This window comes from Fusarium falciforme, chromosome 6 (genome assembly GCF_026873545.1).
Source record: "Fusarium falciforme chromosome 6, complete sequence".
NCBI classification, from domain to species: Eukaryota; Fungi; Ascomycota; class Sordariomycetes; order Hypocreales; family Nectriaceae; genus Fusarium; species Fusarium falciforme.
Window position 1 is genome coordinate 1,931,924 of NC_070549.1, and position 22,952 is coordinate 1,954,875.

The window sequence follows — 22,952 nt, forward strand, 5'->3', positions numbered from 1 at the left end:
AAGCAGAGAAAGAATTGGGAGATGGTGTATGATGGTGTTTGATCCTAATATTGTGTCAAAAGCCGCAGATGCAAACCCTGTTTTACCGTTTGAGCTGGCACTCGGTTTGGAGAGAGGAAAGTGACTGTACAAACGAAAGAATATATATTAGTTAACAGGCAATATAGAAGTAATTAATCTAGCCTTCGCATTCCCCCTACCACCCTCCATCTGGTTGTTTTCGGCTTTGATCCGCAAAATAACAGTCACTGTAACACCAGTCGGGAGTGTTACCAGCAGTCCAGCACCCACTCGCATGCCCTCTTCCCCCTGCTTTCAATCCCTGTCAACTACCCAAGAGATATCCTGCATGAACTTGTTCTAGGATGTTCGGCAGTCACCATAAGTGCCGATCAAACAACGCCTGCCTCTTGTTGTCTGACCAATCTCTCTGAAGCCCTGTTCATCTCAACGTCTGCACCTCCAACTTTGATCTGTGACAGCGGCAGCGCATCCTTGCTAAACCATCCTCCAGCGATAATGACCAAAACAATGCACAGTTGTGTTCCAAACATCAGCACCAGCCTTGTGGCGAAGCTTCCGGTGACTGGATCCAAGCTTGGGATGCGGTTGAAGGCATACGTGATACTGTAGCTCAGGCGGATCAGCTGAAGAACGATCCCAGGCCCAGCAGCCATCACGAGTGCCTTGGAGGCCTTGTAGTTGACCTCTTGTCGGGCAGAGAGAACTCGCTTCGTCGCGGGCCACAACCAGAACAAAACCACAACCATGACCAAAAACATGAGCATGTTGCCAATCTTGTTAAGGTTCTCGTTCTTCACGCCGCCGGGAGCATCATCGTCTGGCTTTCCTGCGTATGCTGCCATGCCAATGCCGACCGTGTTGCCGAGATGGGTGACACCGAGCATTATCTTTCGGCCCCAGCGTTTGGAGTGAGACGGGATAATGTTGATACTATTGTTGAATGTTAGTACGCTGCGACTGGGATACTTGATGAATACTCCTTACGCTTCGTAGATCATGCCGATTAGAGTCAGCGACAAGCATACAATGCCTCCAGCATTGGTCATCATGGTGATGGTGGTTGGCTCTTCGGGGTCGTTTTTACGGATGATGAGATACGCGTCCGACGCAAAGCGAAGGCCAAAGTAGGACACGAATATGGGCCAGCAGATAATACCAGGTTTCCCATGCTTGTAGGTGATGTATACGCTAGGGAGAAGGAGGACACCGAAAATGCCCAAAGCTGCATAGGCGAGATTTAGGCTATTGGTTGACGGGAGGTTGTTTGTAGTGGCCATGGCTGAGTTTGAAACCAAAGAATAGGTTATTGACACAAGGGAATGATGAAGATGAGGACTGTGGAGTGCTTGATCAGGATTTGTCGAGGGCGATGAGAGTGAGGTTGGAACAGAAGGGAACTCCCACGGCAATTATATATGACTCTTGGCAAGGCATGAAGATCGTCAGGGAAAGTGCCGATGCAACGATGAAGCTTTGGTGCTATTAGATATCGAGAATAGTATCTTGATGGCCGCGCACTTCGAATCAGCCTTGTGGGCCTGGAACAACATGGTCTCCCAAGTTTTGGCAGGTCTTGGAAGGAAGCTATTCCCAAATCGATCAAATAGGGCAATCTATCTGGGATAGCTGACGAGGCTCAAACGACATAAAACACCAAGACGTCGTTGCTTTACGCGTCAAAGAGGCTTTCCTTGCTTGATGGAAGCACCGGTGCGGCCGTTTCAACATGTCATCGGAACAACGGCAACAGTTGACATGGGTAGAAATAAGACAAACAGGGGAAATATTCGCCTACATCAACTTAACCTTCTGAGCTAAAATTCATGCGGTTGCGAACTGAGACACGCCATAGGTCGATTCGGAGCGGCCCGCGAGACCGAGACCGAGACCGAGCTGTCACAGCCCCGGATCCCCGGCAGTGCTGACAGAGCCCTATGCAAGCGAGTTAAAGATGGCCTTGCCCCAGAAGCTTAACTTGTTGCATACAGGGTGTCATGATTTTTCGGACAGAGGTGACGTTGCGCTTGCGTGGCCGACAGGGTCCTTTTGTAACAAGGCCAAATTGTCTTAAAAGACGAGACATCCGGGCCAGCCGATCTTGCTTTCTTTTTTATATGCGAGACCGACCTCAGGCCATGGGCTACGGCTTTATCTGTCTCGGCCCTGCACTCGATTATTGTTAACCTTACTCTCCGAAGCCACCAGCTAATCTCATTGACATGGGATATCATTCACTTTATCATTTGGGTCGACCGAGGCCATGAAGACCTCGATCTTAACAAAGAGCACACCCTCCAATCCTAGGAAGATCAAGGCGAATTCAGCATTTCAGCCTTCCGCCTCGTCGTCCGTGACAACCTAGGGCTCACAAATCCCTTGAAGTTCTTGATTAGCACCGTTTCATGAATCTCAAGATATCACCGGAAGGACGCCGGAGCCCGATGCTAAAGAGAAGCCTTAGCTCGTTATGGAGGCTTGCCTCACTCTTCCCCAAAATCAAAGAAGAGACGCTTCGGGGACGAAACCAAGAGCCACGGGAAAGTCCGCCTTATCCGAATAAGTGAGTGACGAATAAATTTGGGAGATGAGAACACAAAGCCCAAAGAATCTGTTCCTATACTGGATCTGTTCATTGTGTTCTTTGATATTGCACCCGGTGTCTCCTTCTGGAGGTGTTAGTGATACCAACGACGGTACCAAACGCAACAATACTGCATCTGTGACAACCTATTGCCAGATACAACACGCACTGTGAGTGGGCCGATAGATGGGTCGATGGGTGTTGAAGAAGACAACTAGGAACAATACTTAGGAAAATACATTTATTGAAGTACGGAGGTGCAGAAGGTTACGAGGCATGGAACTATGCCATCGTCACTCGATCCTAACAGAAATGTATAGGAGAGTACTTCGAGGGAGCGGCTGGCAAGCATCGATAGTGCTCTCGCGAATTAAGGTTCTCCGGAAGCTTAATTTCACATGTATAATACCTCAAGCTTATTTAGAGGGCAGGGGAAACTTAAAAATAGAGCGCTCAAGACTTGTGTCTGTATATGTTATGTGTATGGTGCGCGATGAAGCAAAGTTGTGAATCGCTTCAGTGTATATGTAGGTTCATCTTGATTCAGAGGTTGACACGAAACGAGCAAGTCGAGCGAAGCGGCTAGTCGGGGGATAAAACCAAATTCTGAGATATTAGCACGTATGAATGGTGAATATTTATTTGCGAGTGATGTTAGGGGTCTGTGGTAGGAATAGATGTTAATAACGGCACAGAACTGTGAACTGATTAGTCGGGGGTGATAGCTTGTCCCCAACTGAGATGATTTTATCGATGGTCAAGTTGATTATGGAAGACGCAATAGGCGGAAGTTGGAAAAAGAACAAAGAAATTGTAGAAAACTTGGCCGCTTCATCCATAAATGTGAGCTCAATGGTTTGTGCTGACCAACCTGACGAATGAGCAACACCTCCAAACTACCCAGTCATTCCCTCGGGATTTGTACGTAAACACTCCATTGCTAGATAGGCCATTGGTTATAAGAATCATTTCAAAGGGTCGGTGGTAGCCCGATATGCCCATTTCGGTTTGCCGATTGCGGCGTACCACCCGCTCGGCTCGTGGTCACCTTGACGCCTTTTGCTGATGCTAGATATGCCCGAGAAGAGCGATCTGCATCTAAACAGGGGATAAAAATCCACAAAGACTCCTTACTGGCTGCCAGAGCCCATGTCCATGCCAAGGAGTTGTCGGCGGTGGTGGGGCCGTGATGGTGAAAGACCGTGGGGCGGGTGCGTGATTGAGGGGGTGTTGACATGGTGACAGAAGGACGAGAATTGCATCAGCGAATGGCCCTGCGAGGCGAGTATTTGGAGGGGAATGATGTCACGGACCAACGGGTTAACGTGCTCAGTGCAAGTCACGATAAGGGAAAAAGAAAGTCGCAGTAACCGTCGTTTCGACTTCTTATAGGGACCGTAGTTGAACCCCAAACAACCCGATGAGAAGGTCATACCTCTTGTCTTGAAGAACAAGTAGCCTGCCCTTCTTTTTACCCCGCGAATATGGCGACAGCAGCTGTCATCAATGGCTCGGCCAATCCCCTGACTGCCGAGAAGCCCGGTTTATCGCACGACGCACCGGGGAGCTTGCCCATTGAGAAGCCAGCCCCGGCCAACGGAGCCGCTCCCGTGCTGGATGGCCCAAACGTCGATGCCACTTCTCCCTACCACAATCCTAGCCTTACCCTGATCGACAGATTTGTCGATGAGCCTCGTCCCTTGAGGGTTGGTGTTATCGGCGGCGGTTTGGCTGGCATCTCGGCAGGGGTCCTGCTGCCCAAGAAGGTGCCAGGGATTCAGCTCACCATTTATGAGAAGAATGCCGATGTGGTATGTGTCAGCAATCAGTCAACCGCGACAATTTACTAACAAGACACTAGGGAGGAACGTGGTTTGAGAATGTGTATCCTGGCGTGAGGTGTGACATTGCCTCTCACGTCTATCAGTCGACATTTACACCAAAGACAGACTGGTCGGACAAGTACGCCCCGGGACATGAGATCAGAGATTATTGGCAGTCTGTCGCGCGGAAATACGACGTCTACAAGTACGTCAAGCTCAACCGCAAGGTTGAGGACATTTCGTGGGATGATGCCGAGGGCGTCTGGATCACGACGGTGCGAAATGTGCAGACGAACGAGGTGACGGTTGAGAAGAACGACTTCATCTTGACTTCCGTTGGTCGATTCAACGCCTGGAAATTGCCCGACTATCCCGGAATTTCCGACTACAAAGGACATCTTCGACATGCATCAAACTGGAACGCCGAGTTCGACCCGAAGGGCAAGAAGGTGGCGGTCATTGGCAACGGAGCCAGTGGCATCCAGGTCGTGGCGAACTTGCAGCCTCTTGTGAGCCAATTGGACCACTACGCCCGGAATAAGACGTGGATCGCTGCGTCTTGGGCTGGAGAGGAGCGCAAGCTTGAGCCCCAGCCGTACACCGAGGAGGAGAAGAAGAAGTGGGCAGAGGACCCTGATGCGTATTTGGCCTTCAGAAAGGATCTTGAGGGGATATACTGGCGACGGTTCGGGACGTTTTTCCGGAACAGCGAGCTGAACAATGAGCTGCGAGAACAGTTCATCAACATCATGAAGAAGCGCCTCGTCAAGAAGCCCGAGCTACTCGAGCACATTGTGCCCGACTTCTCTCCCAACTGCCGACGTCTTACTCCCGGGCCGGGATATCTGGAGGCCATCACAGAAGACAATGTGGAATACATCCAGACGCGCATCAAGCGCTTCACAGAGACCGGTATCGAGACGGAGGATGGCGTGCAGCGGGATGTCGACGCCGTCATCTGCGCTACGGGCGCAAACGTCGACATGGTCCCTCCATTTCCCATCAAGGCTCACGGGCAGAAGCTCAGCGATCTGTGGAAGGCTGATGGTGTATATGGCTTCCCTTATACCTACTTTGGACTAGCAACGCCCGGGTTCCCAAACCTTCTCTTCGTCCATGGCCCTCAGGCGACAGGGCCGTCTGGGACGGTGCCGCACAGCGTCGAGACGCAATTGACCTACTTTGCCAAGCTGCTCCGAAAGGCGTCGCGGGAGGGCATCAAGTCAATTACACCGTCTTCAAAGGCTGCCGATGACTTTACCGAGTTCTCGGACGCCTTCTTCGCCAAGACTGTGCTTACAGACAAGTGCAGCTCTTGGTACAATGGCGGAAGACCGGGGGCGAGGATCCACGGTCTCTGGCCGGGGAGCGCTGGGCACATCACGGCGATTCGGAGGGAGCCGAGGTGGGAAGACTGGGAGTACAAGTATCTTGGCGACTCGAAGAACCGGTTCGCCTGGTATCTTGGCAATGGGTGGACGAGAAAAGAGACGGATCCAGAGGCGGATTTGACACCGTATCTGAAACGTCCAGACGAGATAGACTTGCGCGACGTGCATGAGAGCTGGTGGAGCATTCCTTAGCTTGATAAACTGAGTAAAGAAAGAGCTTGCATAGAATAGAATGCGTGTTCGAATTGTCAATAGCATGGTTCTTTGCACGCCATATGCCCTTGGGCTCGCGTAAGCCACGAAGTCGGCCGCGACTCCACGTGGAGCAGGGATGTAAAGAGACTAACACCCGGAGCCGACTTTTGCCAAGTGAGAAACCTCCAGGCCCAATGGAACGAGATCAGAGATAGGATAGCTTGGGTCGGCATGTGCAGAGGAGGGCATCCCTGAGAGGATAGGGCATCCGAGAATCTGGTCCAGGCGGTAAAATACGCAATCCCGCAGCCGGCACGCGTTCGCGCTAGATGGGGGGCCACGCCTCAGGGTTCGGCAGTCGAGCCTGTCCATGTAGGGCCCCAGGGATGGTATTGCGTGCTGCGTTATCGAAGGAGAAACGGCTCCTAGGTTGGGAAGGGAAATATAAATGATGATCTTTGACACCCTTTTTTTTCTTACCAGGGCTCTGTGTCTCACTAGATATTCCAGTCGGTCTCATCTTTTCTTTTCTCAGGATCTTCTTGTTGTTACCTACTACTGCAAGAGTGAGACAGACAGAATGGCTTCCAAGTCTCGTCACGAAGAAAGCGAGGTTGCTCCTCCCAAGGATCAACTCCACCCTGGTGAGTCTCTGCAATGGAGATCCTTCCATCATGCACGATCTACTGCTGACACGGGGAAACAAGTGAGGTGGTACCGCTCCACATTCTTCAACATCACCATCCTGGGTCTCTGCAACTTTGCAGCTCCCGGTATCTGGACGGCCATGAACTCGCTGGGCGCTGGTGGTGCGGCCTCGCCTAAGCTGGTCAACGCTGCCAACGCCTTGACTTTTTGTCTCATGGTTCTGTCGTGCTACTTTTCGAGTACGCTGGTTCGGTACATCGGTATCAAGGGAGCCTTGATCTTCGGAACGTATGTTTTAGAGATGTGTTACAGGTTTCGCCGCTGACGACATTACAGAGTTGGATATGCCCCTTATGCAGCAGGTTTGTACACCAACAACAGGTTCGGAACCGAGTGGCTGACCCTACTCGGTGCTGCCCTCTGCGGTATCTCTGCTGGAGTCTTTTGGATGGCCGAAGCTGCCATTGCCATCGCATACCCCGAGCCCTGGAACCGAGGAAAGGCTCTCGGCTACTGGCTCACCTACCGTCTCTCAGGCCAGATCCTGGGCGGTGCCATCAACCTCGGCCTCAACGCTGACCGTAACGAGGCTGGCAAGGTCTCGTACACTGTGTTCCTCATCTTCATCGCCATTCAAGCCGCTGGTCCTTTCGTTGCTTTCCTTCTGAACAAGCCTCACCAGGTGGAGCGGACCGATGGCAAGAAGGTGGACTTGTCTATTGAGGAGAGCCCCGTGTTTGAGCTCAAGGAGACTGGAAGACTCTTCTTTACTAAGAAGTTCCTCCTGATTGTTCTCTTCATTGGCCAGGCTGTGTTTGCCGAGGCCGTCTTTTTCACCTACCTCTCATGTAAGGATGAGTTAATTTTCAAAGCTATGACAGATGCTGACAGTTTTAGTGTGGTTCTCTGTGCGAGCTCGAGCTCTTGGATCCTTCCTTGGTGGTCTGATTGCCGTCATTGCTGGCAACTTTCTTGGAGTAAGTCTCCCATGCAAACTGATACAAATACCGGTCTAACAACGGATTTCAGACTTGGCTTGATCGAGTTACGGTTTCATTGAAGACTAGAACTCGTTCATCCTTGGCTGTCATCGCCACTCTGCAGGGAGGCTGGTGGATCTGGGCCACGATCCTCGCGACTAGGTTCCGCCATACGAGGCCTACCTATGACTGGAGTAGCGATGGATTCGGCGCGGCGTTTGCTGTCTTTGTCTTCCTGACATTGGGCTTCCAGCTGAACTACCTCTTCATGTAAGGACACTCGAAGGATTTCACGTAAAAGTTCATTATCTAATGCTCGCATCCTAGGTACTTTATCATCCACAACTTGGCCGACACCCAGGACGAAATCATCCGTTACTCTGCCCTTCTCCGAGGTACCGAGTCGGCTTGGCAGGCAGTCAGCTACGGCATCACTTCCATCCCGGTGTTTGCCGAGGTTGGAGGTATCTATTTCAACTTTCTGCTCTGGGGTCTTTCGCTGTTCCCTGCGTGGTTGGTGCTGAAGCACTTTGGCTCATCTGCCCGCTCGTCAGAGGAAGCTCCCATTCCCCAAGTTGTTGAGAGCCAGAACGATTATTCGGGCTCTGGTGAGGAGACTGAGCAGGTCAAGAAGGAATAGATTAGACATGGTAAAACTGGTTTGGGGTGGTTGAGTTGGGGGGTTACTATCATATAGAATCTATAGAATGTGATGTAGAACGATAGACTCTATAAATCAAGATGGTACTACAAGATATATCCAACTGAAAAAAAGAAATTAAGCAATTGATTAGAAAAATTGATCGGCAAGCAAACCTCCAAGACGATGAAATTCAAAGGAGTCCTTCGTGTCTCTGTCATCTCATGGCCCGGAGCATCTTTTCCCAACTGCTGCCAAGCCAAGACCAGCTATTGATAAACTAAGACGCACAGTCATGATAGCCTGAAATGATTCCAATCTTATCTCTTTTCGGAAAATCCCCGAGAACGCCAAGCAGCTGTCAAGATCTCACCACATCTTCAACGGAGCGAGTCCGGCGCCTGTCAGGCAGCCACCAAAAAAAGCCTAACAGTCGGACAAGTGACGTGAAAATCCCGAGATAGCGGACACGGAAACACTAAACCGTCTCTGGAAGCTCTCCGACAAGTTCTAGATGATTGCGCGGGGTTGATCAGCATGAGCAAGAAGCGCTGATAATTGCGCCATCGCCTCGTGGTCCCCGCCTGAGGAAACACTCGTCGATTAACCGACCCGTCAAGTGCCGAGATATGCCAGAGGAGAACCCTGCTGGTCTTGCATTACGGCGAGAAACTTGCAGGATTTACCATGATGACGAGAATCACGCAATATCTACCTACATCGGAGCCCGCGTCGTCGGTGACCGGGATATCATAAAAGACCGGCAGTTTGACAGTGTCTCAAGGAAAACACCCATGAACTGAGCACAGTCCAATCGGATTTCGATATTACCTCGGCAACAGAAAGAATGGCGTCCCATGATGAGAGCCCAAAGGGCAAGAAGAGCCTCATTGTCAATGCGTTTGTGATGATGTGTTGGTTCCCCGGTCCTGCAGAGCTGACGTGACGCTGATCTGTCGTTTGGAATCATAGGCAGTGGTCACCAGTCGCCAGGACTATGGAGACATCCCGATGATGAGTCGTGGAAGTTTAAGGACACTGAGCACTGGGTCGAGCTGGCCAAGCTTCTCGAAGAAGCCAAGTTCCACGGCATCTTTATTGCAGATGTCCTAGGTATGAGCTGAAAATTCCAGGCTTGGGGCCAGAAACTCACGATCTTGTAGGAGGCTATGATGTCTACAAGAAGTCTTTGGACCCTGCCATCATCTCTGGAGCCCAATGGCCCCTGACCGAGCCCCTGGTTACCGTACCTGCTATGGCTGCAGCGACAAAGAACATTGGATTCGGTGTGACGGTTTCTACAACCTATGAGCAACCTTTCCATCTTGCTAGACGCCTGTCGACTGTCGATCATCTGACCAAGGGGAGGCGAGTAGCCCATCGGGTTTAAGTAGGCTTATGCTAACATATACATAGACTGGGATGGAATGTAGGAAGCCAGATACGAGCCGGTGTTCTTAGCTGACCTTGTTGCAGATTGTCACAAGTTACCTAGACTCAGCCGCTAGGAACCTGGGTAGAACCGAACAACTGGATGTAAGACATTACTGCCTCGATATTGACTTATTGCTGACCTATTAGCACGATGAACGATATGCCCAAGCCGAAGAATACATGGAAGTCATGTACAAGCTCTTTCAGTCATCCTGGCGAGACGACGCCGTCAAGCTCGACCGAGAGAAGGGTATCTACACTGACCCAGAACTTGTCCGCCAAATCAACCACCAAGGAAAGTACTTCAACGTTCCAGGACCTCATCTCGTAGACCCTAGCCCTCAAAGAACGCCTCTTCTCCTCCAAGCCGGAGCATCTAAAGCCGGAAAAGCCTTTGCGGCTCAGCACGCAGAGGCCATCTTCACATCCGCTCATGCCCCCTCGGTGTGCAAGAAGAACATTGCCGAGATTCGACAGCTAGCTCGGGACCAGTTTGGCAGAGATCCCAGCAAGATCAAGGTTCTAGCCTTGGTGACTCCAATTATTGGCAAGACTGAGGAGGAGGCTTTGGCCAAGTATAACGAGTACAAGAAGTATGCTTCTCACGAGGGTGCATTGTCCTTGTTTGGTGGTTGGACTGGCATCGACTTGAACCAGTATGGGGATGATGAGGAACTTCGACAAGTTGATAGCAACGCTGTCCGGTGAGTATTTTCAGGCAAAACTCATTTGGTTTCTTCAGCTAACCTTGAAACTCGTATAGATCAACTGTTGAAGGATATGCTAAGTTCTCCCCTCCCAACTCTAAGTGGACCAAGCACACTGTGGCTGAGCACATCAGCCTCGGAGGAAACGGTCCTCTTCTGGTCGGCACACCCTCGCAGGTGGCTGACGGTCTCCAGGAATGGATCGACGAGGCTGACGTTGATGGCTTCAACTTTGTAAGCAAACCGGACTCTGCACCCAAACACGACTAACCTTTCTTCTAGGCCTATGTTCTGTTCCCTCAATCTTTCAAGGACATTATCGACCTGCTGCTTCCAGAGCTTCGGGCAAGAGGGCTATTTTGGGACGACTATGCGGTTCCAGGAGGTTCCTACCGCGAGAACTTCTATGGCTTGAAGGGCCAGAAGCATCCTCTGCCAGAGCACGCAGCTTCCAAGTACCAGTGGGCAGCAGGAGTCCCTGCCAAGGACCATCAGATCCCTTAGCAAGCTAGATACGCAAATAACAAAGCTAACTGTAAAGAATCAAATAAACCAACATTAGCGAACTCCTATTCGATCCCCCCTGGTCCCTGCACCACTATTATAGATCCCTCCTTGATGCAATTTCAAATCCAAGCCCGATCTCAACATGAACCGTAGACCCATCACCTTACGTCTCAATCATGCTGTCATCTCCCTAATCTCCCTCTATCTAGTTCAGGGACTCAGGGAAATGCTAATCGTGACAGGCAAACGAGATAAAATGATTCGAAGAGTTTCAATTCATCAAGAGTACGCCAACAGTCCTAGATAAACGAACGAGTCCCAAGGCATATATGGTATCCCAAAGTCCGTGCAATTTCCCTTCAAAACGCCCCTGTAAAATATCTTGGTCCCAAATCCCTTAGAAAAGAGCAATCTCAACTCCCCGCTGACGTGCCGCCTCTTCAATGTCAAAAGTCGAGGTGCCAGTCTGCCACGCTTCGTCTAGAAGGTCGAATATCACGTTGATCAGGTTAAAAGTATCCCTCTCTTGAAAAGTGGCTCGCACACTGTCGAGAGTGTGCTTCCAGTCCGGATGGTCCTGCAGAAGGGGTACCTCGAGGCTGACGGTGACAAGAGGGTACATGAGTCCGTTGTGAACCAGGAGATGTTGGTTCTGCGGCAACTCGAATGCTCGATGTAGGGCGTCCATTGATGACATGAGTCGGCAGAGGATCAGCTCTGTGTTGGGAACCACAGCAGAGCCCTGGTCGTTATTGACCTCGACTCCCTTCTGCTTCCGTTCTAGCCTGTATCGACGCCGGACTTCGAGGATAGCCGAAAACCTCCAACAGTCCCACAGATGACACTGTAGATACTCGCCAAGCTGCCCTGCCCAGGTCCACAACCTGTTCTCGGTATATTCGACGTCATTGTCGAGGATGCTTGCGAATATATCCAGCAGAGACATGGGCATGCCTGACGCGACCTCGATCTCATCGACTCTTCCTTCCTTTCGGGTGTCTTGGAGCTTGCGGAGGAGCTTCCATACTCCCACTGTTTGGCCCGTCCGACCAATGGTCATCGACGGGAGATCCATGACACCCATCACCTCCAAGACATGACGTGTGCCCAAGTCTTCTATCGGTATTAGGCCGGGGACGGTCAGCTTATGTCGTAGGTCGTAGACGTTCACCATTAAATCGATGTACATGGTCCACGGTTGGGCTTGGAAAAGCTGCATAGGTGCCACCATTAGTTAAGATGCGAATTATAGGACGGGGCATAGGCAGGGAGAGCAAGGGAGTATGGGCAAACACTGGGGACATACACAAATGGTACAGACCAACAGACCAGCACAGACAGTGGCAGTATGCATCTTCTCATGACGGTCATATAGTTCTTGTCGGAAGGTTTGCAGGGCAAGGTCGACTCGTTCCATGGATGCCACCGACAGGCCCCGGGCGCGGTCATCAAGGTAGCCCTGGATGGCAACCGAGATGACGACCAGAGCAGGGCTCTGCCTACCCATCTCTTCAAAGAAGGGCTGGATCCAGCAGTGCTGCTCCGTGGTGTACAACCGATGCAGTCCAGAATAGAGAACTAGCCAAACCTTAGCAAGCATTTACCTCGGGGGTAGAGAGGAGGTCCAACACTTCTTGAATACCTGCTCCTGCGTATCGGACACGGTCGAGGTCGGTGATAGGTCAGAGCGAGCGGCGACGGAGCCGGCGTGGCCAGGGGTAGAGGTTGAGTTTGGGGAGGACTGCCCGGCACTGTCTCCATCATCTGCCGGAGCCTTGCTAGCTCCTCCTCCGAGAGGTTCCGGGGCCGACGCGCCTGCGAACCGGCCCCTCGAGGCGATGCCATTCGCCCAACGCAAGGGCGTGGCATAGCCCTCGCAGAGGATCCCCCGCTTCTCGCAAGCCTGGCAGCCTGGGCGCGTCTCGTCGCATTTTCGTTTGCGCCGTTTACAGTTGAGACATCCCCCGCGGGAACGGGCCATCATTTGCTCTGGGGAAGGGGGGGGCAAGGTAGGCGAGATTCCGTCGCCTTGGTCTGGGGGGTGGGGGGAGGGGAATGTTTGGATCGAGAGGATGGAGCCGCCAACGACGCGTCGTTCCCGGAGATCCGTGGAGTTTATAGACGAAAGAGGAAGATGGAGCCGGGGGCGCATCCAGCTTCTGCTTTAGGTCTGGTGCCATGGGGCTTATCACCACCTGACAGGGTGGCTTGGTTATCAACTCCTGTGGGGAGAATCTGGAACCTTGAAGAAGATCCCCTAGAAGAGAAAGGACCAGCACAGGTGAGGCAGGGGTTAAGAGGAAATGGAGTCGAGCTAATCGTGTATAGGTGGTGATACTTTGCTTCTACCCCAGAATCGGCATCGTTGTCGACGTGCAGCTGCAGTATCAACGTGGCTGCGTCAACCCCTGAGTTTGCGACCGGGGGTCGGGACAACCTCTATTGTTGACCAGCTTATCTTCACGCGTCCGAGACCTCGGGTCTGCAAAACGGCATTAGTTGAGACCCCTCCTTGCATACAGATTAAAAAGCATGTGTGCACATACTTAAAGGCCTTGCTTTTGGTCTCAGATATCGATCTATAAACAGGGCAACACCCAACCTCTTGGCCTGGATCAAGCTACACGAAAAACATCAACAGTCCCGTCTTTTCTTGGGAGTTCCACTAGCTCTCTCTTATCATGGCAACCGGAGCTGCTACTGCTCCTCCCGGCACAGTGCGGTTGGTGCTGCGTAAGGGTCCCATGCTCCCGCCTCTGCTTTCCTATGCTGAGTTCATTATCCAGAGCCGGAAGAGTCTACCGGTGTCTCAACCTTTATGCTCTCTCCAACTCCATCATCCGACCCAAATGAACCACTTGTGAGCCTCTACTGATAGACTGTGAACATCAACCGTTCATGCTCATTGACTTTATCCAGAACTGGAGCACTTGGAGAAAGTGCTTCAACTATGGCCTCACAATCGCCGTGACCGTCGCCGCCTTTACCAATCTCTCTATCCAGACTGTCTTTTGGCAGCAGATGACCGTTGACCTGGGAGTCACCATCACCCAGCTCACCCACGCTCAGTCAGCCCAACTGGCTGGTCTGGCCATGGGCTGCATCTTTTTCATCCCGCTTACGATCAAATATGGCCGCCGATCGACCTATATCGTCTCAACGGCAGCCCTGGCCGCTGTATCGTGGTGGACATCCTCTATATCTTCTTACACCGAGCTGATCCTGACTTCTATAATCACCGGCTTGGCTGGAGCCATCAACGAGACCTCCGTTCAAATGACCGTATGTTTCACTCCTTGGCCCCTCAAGTCCTGCCCTAAGTCTTGACTAGATTGCCGATCTATTCTTTGTCCACCAGCGTGGCACAGCCAACGCCATCTACTTTACCGCTGTCATGGTGGGCTCCTTTCTCACGCCTCTCGCCGCTGGCTCTCAGGCGGCGGAGCAAGGCTGGCGTTGGTCTTATTACGCACTCTCTATTGCCATGACAACCCTCTTTGTGACATTTCTCCTACTATTTGAGGAAACCAAGTTTGTTCCCGTCTCGGTTGGTCAAACTGATAATTCTACATCTTTGGCCGTCACATCTTCGAATCAATCACACGAACATGACAAAGAGGAGCTCAAAGTAGACGGATATACTACTACTACAACTATGACGCGTACCGACTCTACGATCCCAATCAACACATGGCGACAGCGCCTTCGTTTTACCACACCTACTCCAGAGTCTCTTCCTCACCTCTTCGTAATTCCGCTTCATGTCATCACTCTTCCTCATGTTTTCTTTACAGCCTTGCAGTTCGCATCCGGAGTCTGCTGGCTCGTTCTCTACATGTCTGTCGTCTCCATCGTCTTTGCGCAGCCGCCATACAACTTTACAACATTTGGCATTGGATGCATGACACTGGGCCCATTCGTCGGTAACATCTTTGGCAGTATCTACGGGGGACCTTTGTCTGATTGGGTCATTGTGCGACTGGCGCGTCGAAATGGTGGCGTCTTTGAGCCCGAGATGAGACTCTACCCTCTTGTTGTCCCAACTATCGCCATGGCTGGTGGAATCATCATGTTTGGTGTCACTGCTGACAGGGCGAGTCAATTTGCTAAGAAAATCAAGAAACCAAGTATGCTGACATCTACTTAGGGCATGCATTGGATATACCCATCTATTGGAGGCGCCTTCTTTGCTTTTGGACTTGGGGCAAACGGGGACATTACTTTTACTTTGATCGTCGACACATACCGCGAGGTAAGCTCTCTTTTATCCATGGGACGAGAACATGGCTCACGGACAAAATCATGCAGCTCACGGCAGAAGCGTTCATCGGTGTGGCCTTTCTCCGAAATGCCGTCTCGGTTGCAGTACCGTTCGCCCTAGTTCCGTGGATGAAAACCATGGGCTTGACCAATATGTATATCCTCAGTGGCTGCGTTGCCTTTGCAATTGGGCTCCTCTTTGTCCCGATGATTATCTGGGGCAAGAGAATCCGCACAGCACTGGCCCCCAGGTATTGGAAGTTGGTGGAAAGACGATCCATGATTTGAAAAGCTGCTGGCAGCTGGTCTCGCATTTCTACTCGGCACGAGGTTCGAGCATTGGGTGGGTGGCTTAAATAACTGAATCATGGGGCGAGTTGCTTAGCAGAGGGATGAGAATGAAATACCTTTACCGCATCAAAACCATTTTGCTATGAAGTCTTTAAAGTTATATCATGGCGGTCGGCATTAATAAATGCTCCAAATAAAGTCGGTCCACTGTCCGGAAGTAGGTCCCGGCTCCGCTGCATGCCTGCAACATTTCCCCCAAGATGTGACGTGTCTGACGCGAGTACATACATATACGGACGGATACCCCGGAAGCAGGCGAGTTTTCCGCTGTTATGCTTGTCGTTCGTTATTCAACTGCATCCTCCACCAATAAGAAGCCGCAGCCACTCTCCAAACACCTGATTGATCCCAGAGAGTCAAGAAGTTGCTGTTGGTTGTTGGTGGAGCACATGCTGCCGATGAGAGGAGAGAAAACAACACCACACCTAAATGAAGCATCATTGGCTCCTGCTTGAAGTGACAGACAAGGGGGGTCCGCGGTATTAAATGATAAAATTGACCGCTGCTCCATCTTCGAGGCATAATCCCCAAACTTCGACACACTTAGCGACCGAGGAGCTCAGTGCGCATCTGAGACCGTTCTATGCCTGGCAACATGGCCACCTCCGCTGCAGGCCCTGTTATTCTTGTTGATGTAGAACCACTCCTCTAATATGATACGATCATGAACTAACCCTCAATTGAGGTTGACGATGATCGAGACTCGTCAGTTGGTGATGTATGTGTGGATTGCAACTTGCCTACTCTGGCGTTTTGTGAAGGAGGACAATCGCTGATGCAGACTACGGCATAGGATGTTTCATCATCAACTGCTAGCGTGAGCAGCTCTATTCTGAATTATCGATGTGAGAACGGGAGAACGTACCACGCATACAAGGACGGAAGTAGGTTGCACGTATTTACACTCAAACTCGGAGCCTTTCTCACATGCTCTAGAATACTATATGCCCAATGATGAAACAGAAAACAACAGACTAGGTAACACGGGACTTCACTCTAATATCCAGAATCCTCACATTTATGTTCTCAGACTTGCAGCACAATCTGTTCCTCCTGACCTTTGACAACAAGCTTGGTCTCTCCCCGCCGAACCTCCCCGAATTCAAGACAGGCCGGGTTCTCGACCTGGGTACTGGCACGGGCATCTGGGCGATTGACTATGCTGACGAACATCCCGAGACCGAGGCGAGAGCGACTATCTTAGATAGCGACCAAGGCTAATATTCTGCGCAGGTGATAGGCGTCGATTTGTCCCCTACCCAACCGGAATTGTACGAGATGAGTTCTCCCATTAAATAAGGATCAAAACTTAAACTGAAGCAGTGTGCCCCCGAATGTCAAATTTGAGATTGACGACATCGACGAAGAGTGGACTTATAATCAGCCTTTTGACTACATCCACAGCCGAATGATGAACGTCTCTGTCAAGAACTGGCCGGAGTACTTACGCAAGATTTATGAGTGAGTTGTTTCATGGACTGGTGGGAAAATTGGCAACACCTGATTTAAATACCTAGAAATCTTGCGCCGGGTGGCTACGCTGAGCTCCAAGACGTCGATGCATTCATGAAGTCAGACGACAACACTCTGACTGAAGACCATGCTCTTCGTAAATGGAATGTTCTTCTGGACAAAGCTGCTAAAGAGCACGGAACTCCCTTCATAGAGATGGATCGGCTCAGGCAACTCATGACTGAAGTTGGGTTCGTTGACATCAAGGAGGTGCCATTCAAATGGCCGATTAATCGCTGGCCTAAGGAGAAGAGGTTCAAGGAACTTGGAGAGTGGAGCAAGTTCAACACAGACGATCTTCTTGAGGGTCTTTCCATGGCCTTGTTTACAAGATGCCTTGGCTGGACTCCTGAGGAGGTCAGCGTTTTCCTCGTCGAGGCCAGGAAGGATTTGAACAATCCAAAAATCCACGCCTACTGGTCTATGTATTCTTTCCCACCCCTTCCTTTTGTCTGAATATGCTAATGATCGAATAGCCGTGTAATTTACGGGAGGAAGCCTGAAGCTTAGGAACTGTGGATGGAAATGGATAGGCCGCTGCTGGTGACGTGGTAACGCAAAAACAACTCTTTATCCACACGTACTTGGTCAACGGTTTCTTTTGCCAATGTATGTTGCACATGAAGTCAGATACGCGTGTCCCATCAGCCACAATGATAAAGAGATGACCATGTGTTGAGCAGCATAAATGACCTAATTGCCACGGTACCTGTTAGAAGGTATCTTCTACTTTTGCCGTATGGCATAGTGGTTATTGTGTTCCACACCATGTAATTGAACGCCTTCGTAAAATATGCCAATGCCGGGCAGCGGGTCGTCCTCCCTCCTGGTTCTCCGGCCCTTCATTTGAGACCCATCATCCAAAGTAAGCTCGCCTCCAGAGGCTGCTTATGTGGCTACGCCACACCTAGTCCTTGATTACCACAAAAGAACTAACGTTAGTCAAGTACCCATGCGATTCGTATTAATGTGGAGGCGTTCAAGAACCCGTCGTATTTACTCCGATTTGATTGGTTAGAATGTTCCGACGTCGACGATGATCATCATCCAAGGCGAGCACTTGTTCCTCGCCCAGGAAATGGGACTCGAGATTGCATAGTTATTACTGAGAAGATACAGTCGATCAGTCTCCGGAAGATCCGAAACTGTCATGTTTTCAAGTTATTTATACGCCCTCCACACAATGACTTTGCGTATAAGAAGAGACGCTGACGCCGTCCCCTTTACTCGATCACTCACTAATCTTCTCACTCAGTTCTTTTTCATCACCTGGAATCGCGGCTCCTGCTCGACATGATTTTTACCACCTTTGGCCTATGCGCGCTACTTGCGCCACTGGCTGCTGCGACAAAGGCGAAACCCAACATCATCCTCATCTTGGTAGACGATCAAGATGTGCAGATGGAGTCGCTGAAGCACATGCCATTGCTTAAGCAGCATATGGCAGACGAAGGGACTCTATACCAAAGTCACTACTGGTATGTCTCTGGTTCGAAGTCTATCGCTTTTAAGGTTAAGTGAGTAAAAATAGCACCACTGCCATCTGCTGTCCCGCTCGGGTCAGTATCCTCACTGGCAAGATGTCACACAACACGAATGTCACGGATATTGTCGCTCCGTATGGTGAGTATCTAGATTCACACTCCCCAAGACCTTCTTCAGTGTTGACATATCCCAGGTGGATATCCCAAGTTCATTAGCCAAGGCCTCAATGACAACTATCTGCCGGTTTGGCTTCAGGATGCCGGTTACTCCACGTACTACGCTGGCAAGCTCTTTAATGCCCACACCACCGACAACTATGACAAGCCTCATGCTGCTGGATGGACTTCTTCCAACTTCTTGCTCGACCCATTCACCTACAGCTATTGGAACGCCACATGGCAAGAGGACAAGAAACCGCCCGTCAGCCGCGAGGGATCCTACAACACCGACGACCTTGCGGCCAGTACCATCAACTACATTCGACAGGCGCATTCTGCTGGGAGGCCCTTCTTCATAGGAAGTGCCCCTATTGCGCCTCACACCGAAGTCATCCCAAAACCAGGCACGTATGCCGGCAATGTTTCACCCGATGACCCTGCCTTCCAGCCTGAGGTAACACCGCCTAGGCCTGCTCCTCGTCATGCCAACATGTTTGCCAACCTGAAAGTCCCAAGGACACCTGACTTTAACCCGGAAAAGGTGAGTTGTGGCAAGTAGAATGTAGAGCCAGCACTAACATCAAGGTTCTAGCCTAGTGGCGTCCATTGGGTGGCCAAGCTTCCCCGCCTGAACCAGGCCGAGATCGACTACAACGACGAGTTTTTTAGGCTCCGTCTGCAATCACTTCAGGCCGTCGATGAGATGGTCGAAAGAATTGTGAAAGAGCTCGAGATTCTTGATATCTTGGACAACACTTATATCATCTACACGAGCGATAACGGGTATCATATTGGGCAACACCGTCTTCCGCCGGGCAAAGAGTGCGGCTTCGAAACAGATATCAACGTTCCCCTTCTCATTAGAGGACCAAACGTGCCCAGGGGTATGATCAGCGATGTCATGACAAGCCACACTGATCTCGCCCCGTCCATCTTCCGAATGGCTGGCATCGCCCCACGATCTGACTTTGATGGCATCTCTGTACCTCTCACCAGAGAGGAAATGACAAGAGGAAAGCCCAGTCGACCTGAGCATATGGGAATTGAGTTTTGGGGGCTTGCGATGGATGAGGGCCTGAATGGTGAGTGAATTAACCCCTTTGACATATAGGGATATGCTGACCTAGACAACTCCAGGTACGATGATAACTATTAACAACACTTACAAGGGAATTCGCCTACACAGCGAAAATTTCAACCTTTACTACTCGGTCCAGTGCACGAATGAACATGAGTTGTATGACATGACAGTAAGGACCTATAACTCTTTTAGATCAGTTTACAAACTCTCCTGACACGCGACAGGTCGACCCTTACCAGATCAACAACCTCTTGCCTTCCGGCGCAAATGCCACTGGAATGCCTATTGTTGACTATGCCAAGTCAAAGGCCAGGATCGACGGTCACTCCCTTCTCGGAGTTGTCAGCCGCCTCGACGCGCTCATGATGGTTATGAAGAGCTGCCGCGGCGAGACTTGCATCAAGCCATGGAATGTTTTGCATCCCAAGGGTGATGTAAACACACTCGAAGATGCCTTGCAGGGGAAGTACGACGATTTCTACATGCGCTCTGCCAAGGAGAACTCTGTTAGCTTTTCCATGTGCACGCAAGGGTATCTAGTGGGCGCGGAAGGGCTTCAGAACCCTTTTATCTATGAGGGTTATTGATTTGAGGAATCGGTGAGAGCATACTTGAGTGAGAGAGGAGAGTATGTGTTTATTCCTTTTCATTCTTTCAAGATGCCCTGTAGGGTTCTCTTTCTTTCAAGATGTTGTTTTAGAGGCTTCATGTGTTATCAAAGATAAACAGAGAGGGATCAATCCCATTGTATTCGGACCGCTAGCTCACCCTTTAGCCCAAGGGTCAGCTGCTTGTCGCTCACTGATAGATGTCTGGTTAGATTAATGGAACTGTGTCCGATCCAGTTCCAGCCCTTGACGTGTCGTTATAAAATTCAAGGCTCAGAGCTGTTCTGAACCTCCCAATTCTCACCCAAGACCCATCAAGCGGTGCGACTGTGAGGGACAGGGACTGGGACTCATTTGAAGAATATTGCCCACATCAAGTTTGAGGTAAGAGTATGGATAAGTCACCTAGTTGTGACATAAAATTGCATAATCTGATGATCTCAGAAGGCGAGGAGTATTGAAGCCTCATAGAGCTTGGAACTCAATAGCCACTACGAGACTAGCACAGCCAACACCAATCGCATTGCCTTCACAACTAGAGCATACAGATAATAAACCCTCCGTATCCTAATGTCATGGGTACTGGCCTGGTGGGCTTATTACGACTGGAATACGCACCGCCCGTCTTCAATCGCGGATGATCTCGGTCAATCGAACAAGCAGGGCACCCTTCTCCCAGAGCAAGAAGGATTTCTGGCTATCCCAATCCTTGCTATCTTCAAGTATCTCGAGATCAAACCTCCAAAGCAGTCGAGCAAGAATAAGACGCATTTCAGCGTACGCAAGGCTGGTGGTTATTCAGTTCAGCATCCAGAGTCCATTGTCGTGACGATCGGGTCAACTCACTTCTTTCCGATACAGTTCCTGGGGCCTGTAGAGAATGGCTGAAGTACATCCTTGGAGTCATTGCTATAGCAAACGTCACCAAGCCACCGCTCCGGAACAAAGTTGTCGGCGTCACGAAAGTTGGACTCGCTGTGGAATGCTGCCCAGTGAGGCACCGATACCCGTGTCTGAGGCTTGAGAATTAGCAAAGGGATGGGGATATCGTTTGCAGAGACTTGCCTTTTCGGGTATCCAAAATCGCTCCATAATCTCACCTCCTGAAGGAACGAGCCTTGGTAGACCAGTTGGCACGGGGGGATCTGAGAAGAGTTAGGAACAATCACACTTATCAGGCCAGGTGCCTCACAGATGCGAAGTCCTTCGTTGAGAACGGCCAGCAGGTAGCTAAGTTGATTGACACGCTCCAGTGCAATATCATCTTCGGCACCAAAACTGGACCGGATCTCGGAGACCAGTTTGTCAAGCTTCGACTTGTTCGTGAGAAGCTGGAATGTGACGCCGCTGAGTAGGGTCGCCGTTGTTTCGCTTCCGGCAAGAATGAGGATGTGCGAATTAGCAGCGATCTCACCATCCGACATTCCCTTCTCGTCGTTGTGGCGGAGTATGTACGAGATGAAGTCTGCCCTGTCTGTGGTGCTTGCGACCCTTTTCATGGCCGTTTCACGGCTCAGCTGAAGGTGTTGCTTGGAAGCCTTGATCAAGCGTTTTGGTGTGAGGTAAGGAACGAGGGACCCCATGTTGAGGTATTGGGCAATTTGTCTGTAGGGAATCGCTTTGACGTGTTGGAAGACGAGACGGACCCAAGGGTGATAGCCACCGCTATCAAGACAGCCAAAGGGTTCACCAAAGGAGAGATCCCCAATCAAATCAAAGGTCGCAAAGTTGTACCAGGAAACAAGGTCGACGGCCACTCCATCATGCGCTTGCTGGGCGATTCGGTTGATGAATTTGTCGATGTATAGTTTTAAAATGTCCTCCTGGCTGCGAAGTGCCTTTTCTGAAAAAGCGTGTGATAAAAGTCGTCGGAAACGCTTGTGGTCCTCATGATTGGCGTTTATGATGGTGGGATCCTTGAGACCTCTTTGATAGAAAGGGGGGTCCTTGACAAAGGTCGCGTCCAAGCTAGACTTGTGCCCATAAATCTGCTTCAGGGTGCTGGCAGTGATGAAGGAGACGTCTGTGGGTGCAAATCTAACGGCGGGGCCATAGCGGTCATGCATCTCTTTCAGACTCTGATGCCAGTCGCCACGAAGTAGATGGAGATAGTAGGGCAAGGAAGAAGCAGCGTAGAGTTTTGGGCCTGGGACCTTAGCAAGGGGGTGGAAGAATGCATAGTAGGCGCCGCGTAGGAACAAATAAAACGCAAACTAATGGGATTGCTGTCAGCATGAATATTCATGATTCGGAAGACGTCCTTACAGTGAGTGACAGGGTCACAGCAACGGCTGTAAAACTGGCCAGCTGTGAAGAAAACACCGACAGAACGGCCATTGCAACGAGCTTTCAAAGTCCGAGTAATGATGCAGATGAAGAAGTAATGAAGGGCAATTATGTTCCCTACTTATATCTAATCGGCACTTGCAGATCCTTCTCCAAATATCTCTCAAAAGAAGCCCTTCATACAATTGTCCATGGAGGTTACTGTAGTCCGCGGACTATTCGGTCTCTTTGAGCCCGGGAGGCCGATTTTCAGGCCATAATTAGAGGTGATCTGCACCTTG

General features: G+C 50.7%; 9 protein-coding genes across 9 annotated transcripts; 6 read left to right on the plus strand and 3 right to left on the minus strand.

Annotated features, from left to right (window-relative positions):
* Nucleotides 1-392: 392 nt before the first annotated feature.
* NCS54_00815600 (Hypothetical protein) lies at nt 393-1,301 on the minus strand (the record flags this gene model as incomplete). The annotated part of the gene is made up of 2 exons (XM_053153553.1): nt 393-954; nt 1,009-1,301. The coding sequence occupies 2 exons, from the start codon at nt 1,299-1,301 to the stop codon at nt 393-395; spliced, it is 855 nt and encodes a 284-aa protein (XP_053009528.1).
* Nucleotides 1,302-4,089: 2,788 nt separating this feature from the next.
* On the plus strand, nt 4,090-6,011 carry NCS54_00815700 (Hypothetical protein; the record flags this gene model as incomplete). Its single annotated transcript, XM_053153554.1, has 2 exons — nt 4,090-4,416; nt 4,467-6,011. The coding sequence occupies 2 exons, from the start codon at nt 4,090-4,092 to the stop codon at nt 6,009-6,011; spliced, it is 1,872 nt and encodes a 623-aa protein (XP_053009529.1).
* A 583-nt stretch (nt 6,012-6,594) lies between these two features.
* NCS54_00815800 (Hypothetical protein) lies at nt 6,595-8,282 on the plus strand (the record flags this gene model as incomplete). Its single annotated transcript, XM_053153555.1, has 6 exons — nt 6,595-6,658; nt 6,722-6,950; nt 6,999-7,510; nt 7,560-7,639; nt 7,692-7,912; nt 7,970-8,282. 6 exons carry the CDS (start codon nt 6,595-6,597, stop codon nt 8,280-8,282), a joined length of 1,419 nt encoding a protein of 472 aa, XP_053009530.1.
* An 847-nt stretch (nt 8,283-9,129) lies between these two features.
* Nucleotides 9,130-10,927, plus strand: NCS54_00815900 (Bac-luciferase domain-containing protein; the record flags this gene model as incomplete). Its single annotated transcript, XM_053153556.1, has 8 exons — nt 9,130-9,182; nt 9,259-9,395; nt 9,446-9,650; nt 9,699-9,711; nt 9,759-9,818; nt 9,864-10,420; nt 10,480-10,657; nt 10,706-10,927. 8 exons carry the CDS (start codon nt 9,130-9,132, stop codon nt 10,925-10,927), a joined length of 1,425 nt encoding a protein of 474 aa, XP_053009531.1.
* A 400-nt stretch (nt 10,928-11,327) lies between these two features.
* On the minus strand, nt 11,328-12,956 carry NCS54_00816000 (Zn(2)-C6 fungal-type domain-containing protein; the record flags this gene model as incomplete). The annotated part of the gene is made up of 3 exons (XM_053153557.1): nt 12,560-12,956; nt 12,237-12,508; nt 11,328-12,143 (listed from the first exon to the last, which is right to left on the minus strand). The coding sequence occupies exons 1-3, from the start codon at nt 12,912-12,914 to the stop codon at nt 11,328-11,330; spliced, it is 1,443 nt and encodes a 480-aa protein (XP_053009532.1). The 5' UTR covers nt 12,915-12,956.
* Nucleotides 12,957-13,611: 655 nt separating this feature from the next.
* Nucleotides 13,612-15,478, plus strand: NCS54_00816100 (MFS domain-containing protein; the record flags this gene model as incomplete). The annotated part of the gene is made up of 5 exons (XM_053153558.1): nt 13,612-13,663; nt 13,717-13,790; nt 13,850-14,212; nt 14,262-15,027; nt 15,078-15,478. 5 exons carry the CDS (start codon nt 13,612-13,614, stop codon nt 15,476-15,478), a joined length of 1,656 nt encoding a protein of 551 aa, XP_053009533.1.
* Nucleotides 15,479-16,124: 646 nt separating this feature from the next.
* Nucleotides 16,125-17,563, plus strand: NCS54_00816200 (Hypothetical protein; the record flags this gene model as incomplete). Its single annotated transcript, XM_053153559.1, has 9 exons — nt 16,125-16,175; nt 16,227-16,259; nt 16,335-16,425; nt 16,478-16,519; nt 16,572-16,726; nt 16,775-16,812; nt 16,865-17,002; nt 17,059-17,478; nt 17,530-17,563. The coding sequence occupies 9 exons, from the start codon at nt 16,125-16,127 to the stop codon at nt 17,561-17,563; spliced, it is 1,002 nt and encodes a 333-aa protein (XP_053009534.1).
* A 783-nt stretch (nt 17,564-18,346) lies between these two features.
* NCS54_00816300 (Arylsulfatase) lies at nt 18,347-20,364 on the plus strand (the record flags this gene model as incomplete). Its single annotated transcript, XM_053153560.1, has 6 exons — nt 18,347-18,570; nt 18,618-18,676; nt 18,732-19,237; nt 19,289-19,778; nt 19,834-19,946; nt 20,002-20,364. 6 exons carry the CDS (start codon nt 18,347-18,349, stop codon nt 20,362-20,364), a joined length of 1,755 nt encoding a protein of 584 aa, XP_053009535.1.
* A 648-nt stretch (nt 20,365-21,012) lies between these two features.
* On the minus strand, nt 21,013-22,722 carry NCS54_00816400 (Hypothetical protein; the record flags this gene model as incomplete). The annotated part of the gene is made up of 3 exons (XM_053153561.1): nt 21,013-21,172; nt 21,232-22,598; nt 22,651-22,722. 3 exons carry the CDS (start codon nt 22,720-22,722, stop codon nt 21,013-21,015), a joined length of 1,599 nt encoding a protein of 532 aa, XP_053009536.1.
* Between the last annotated feature and the right edge of the window lie 230 nt (nt 22,723-22,952).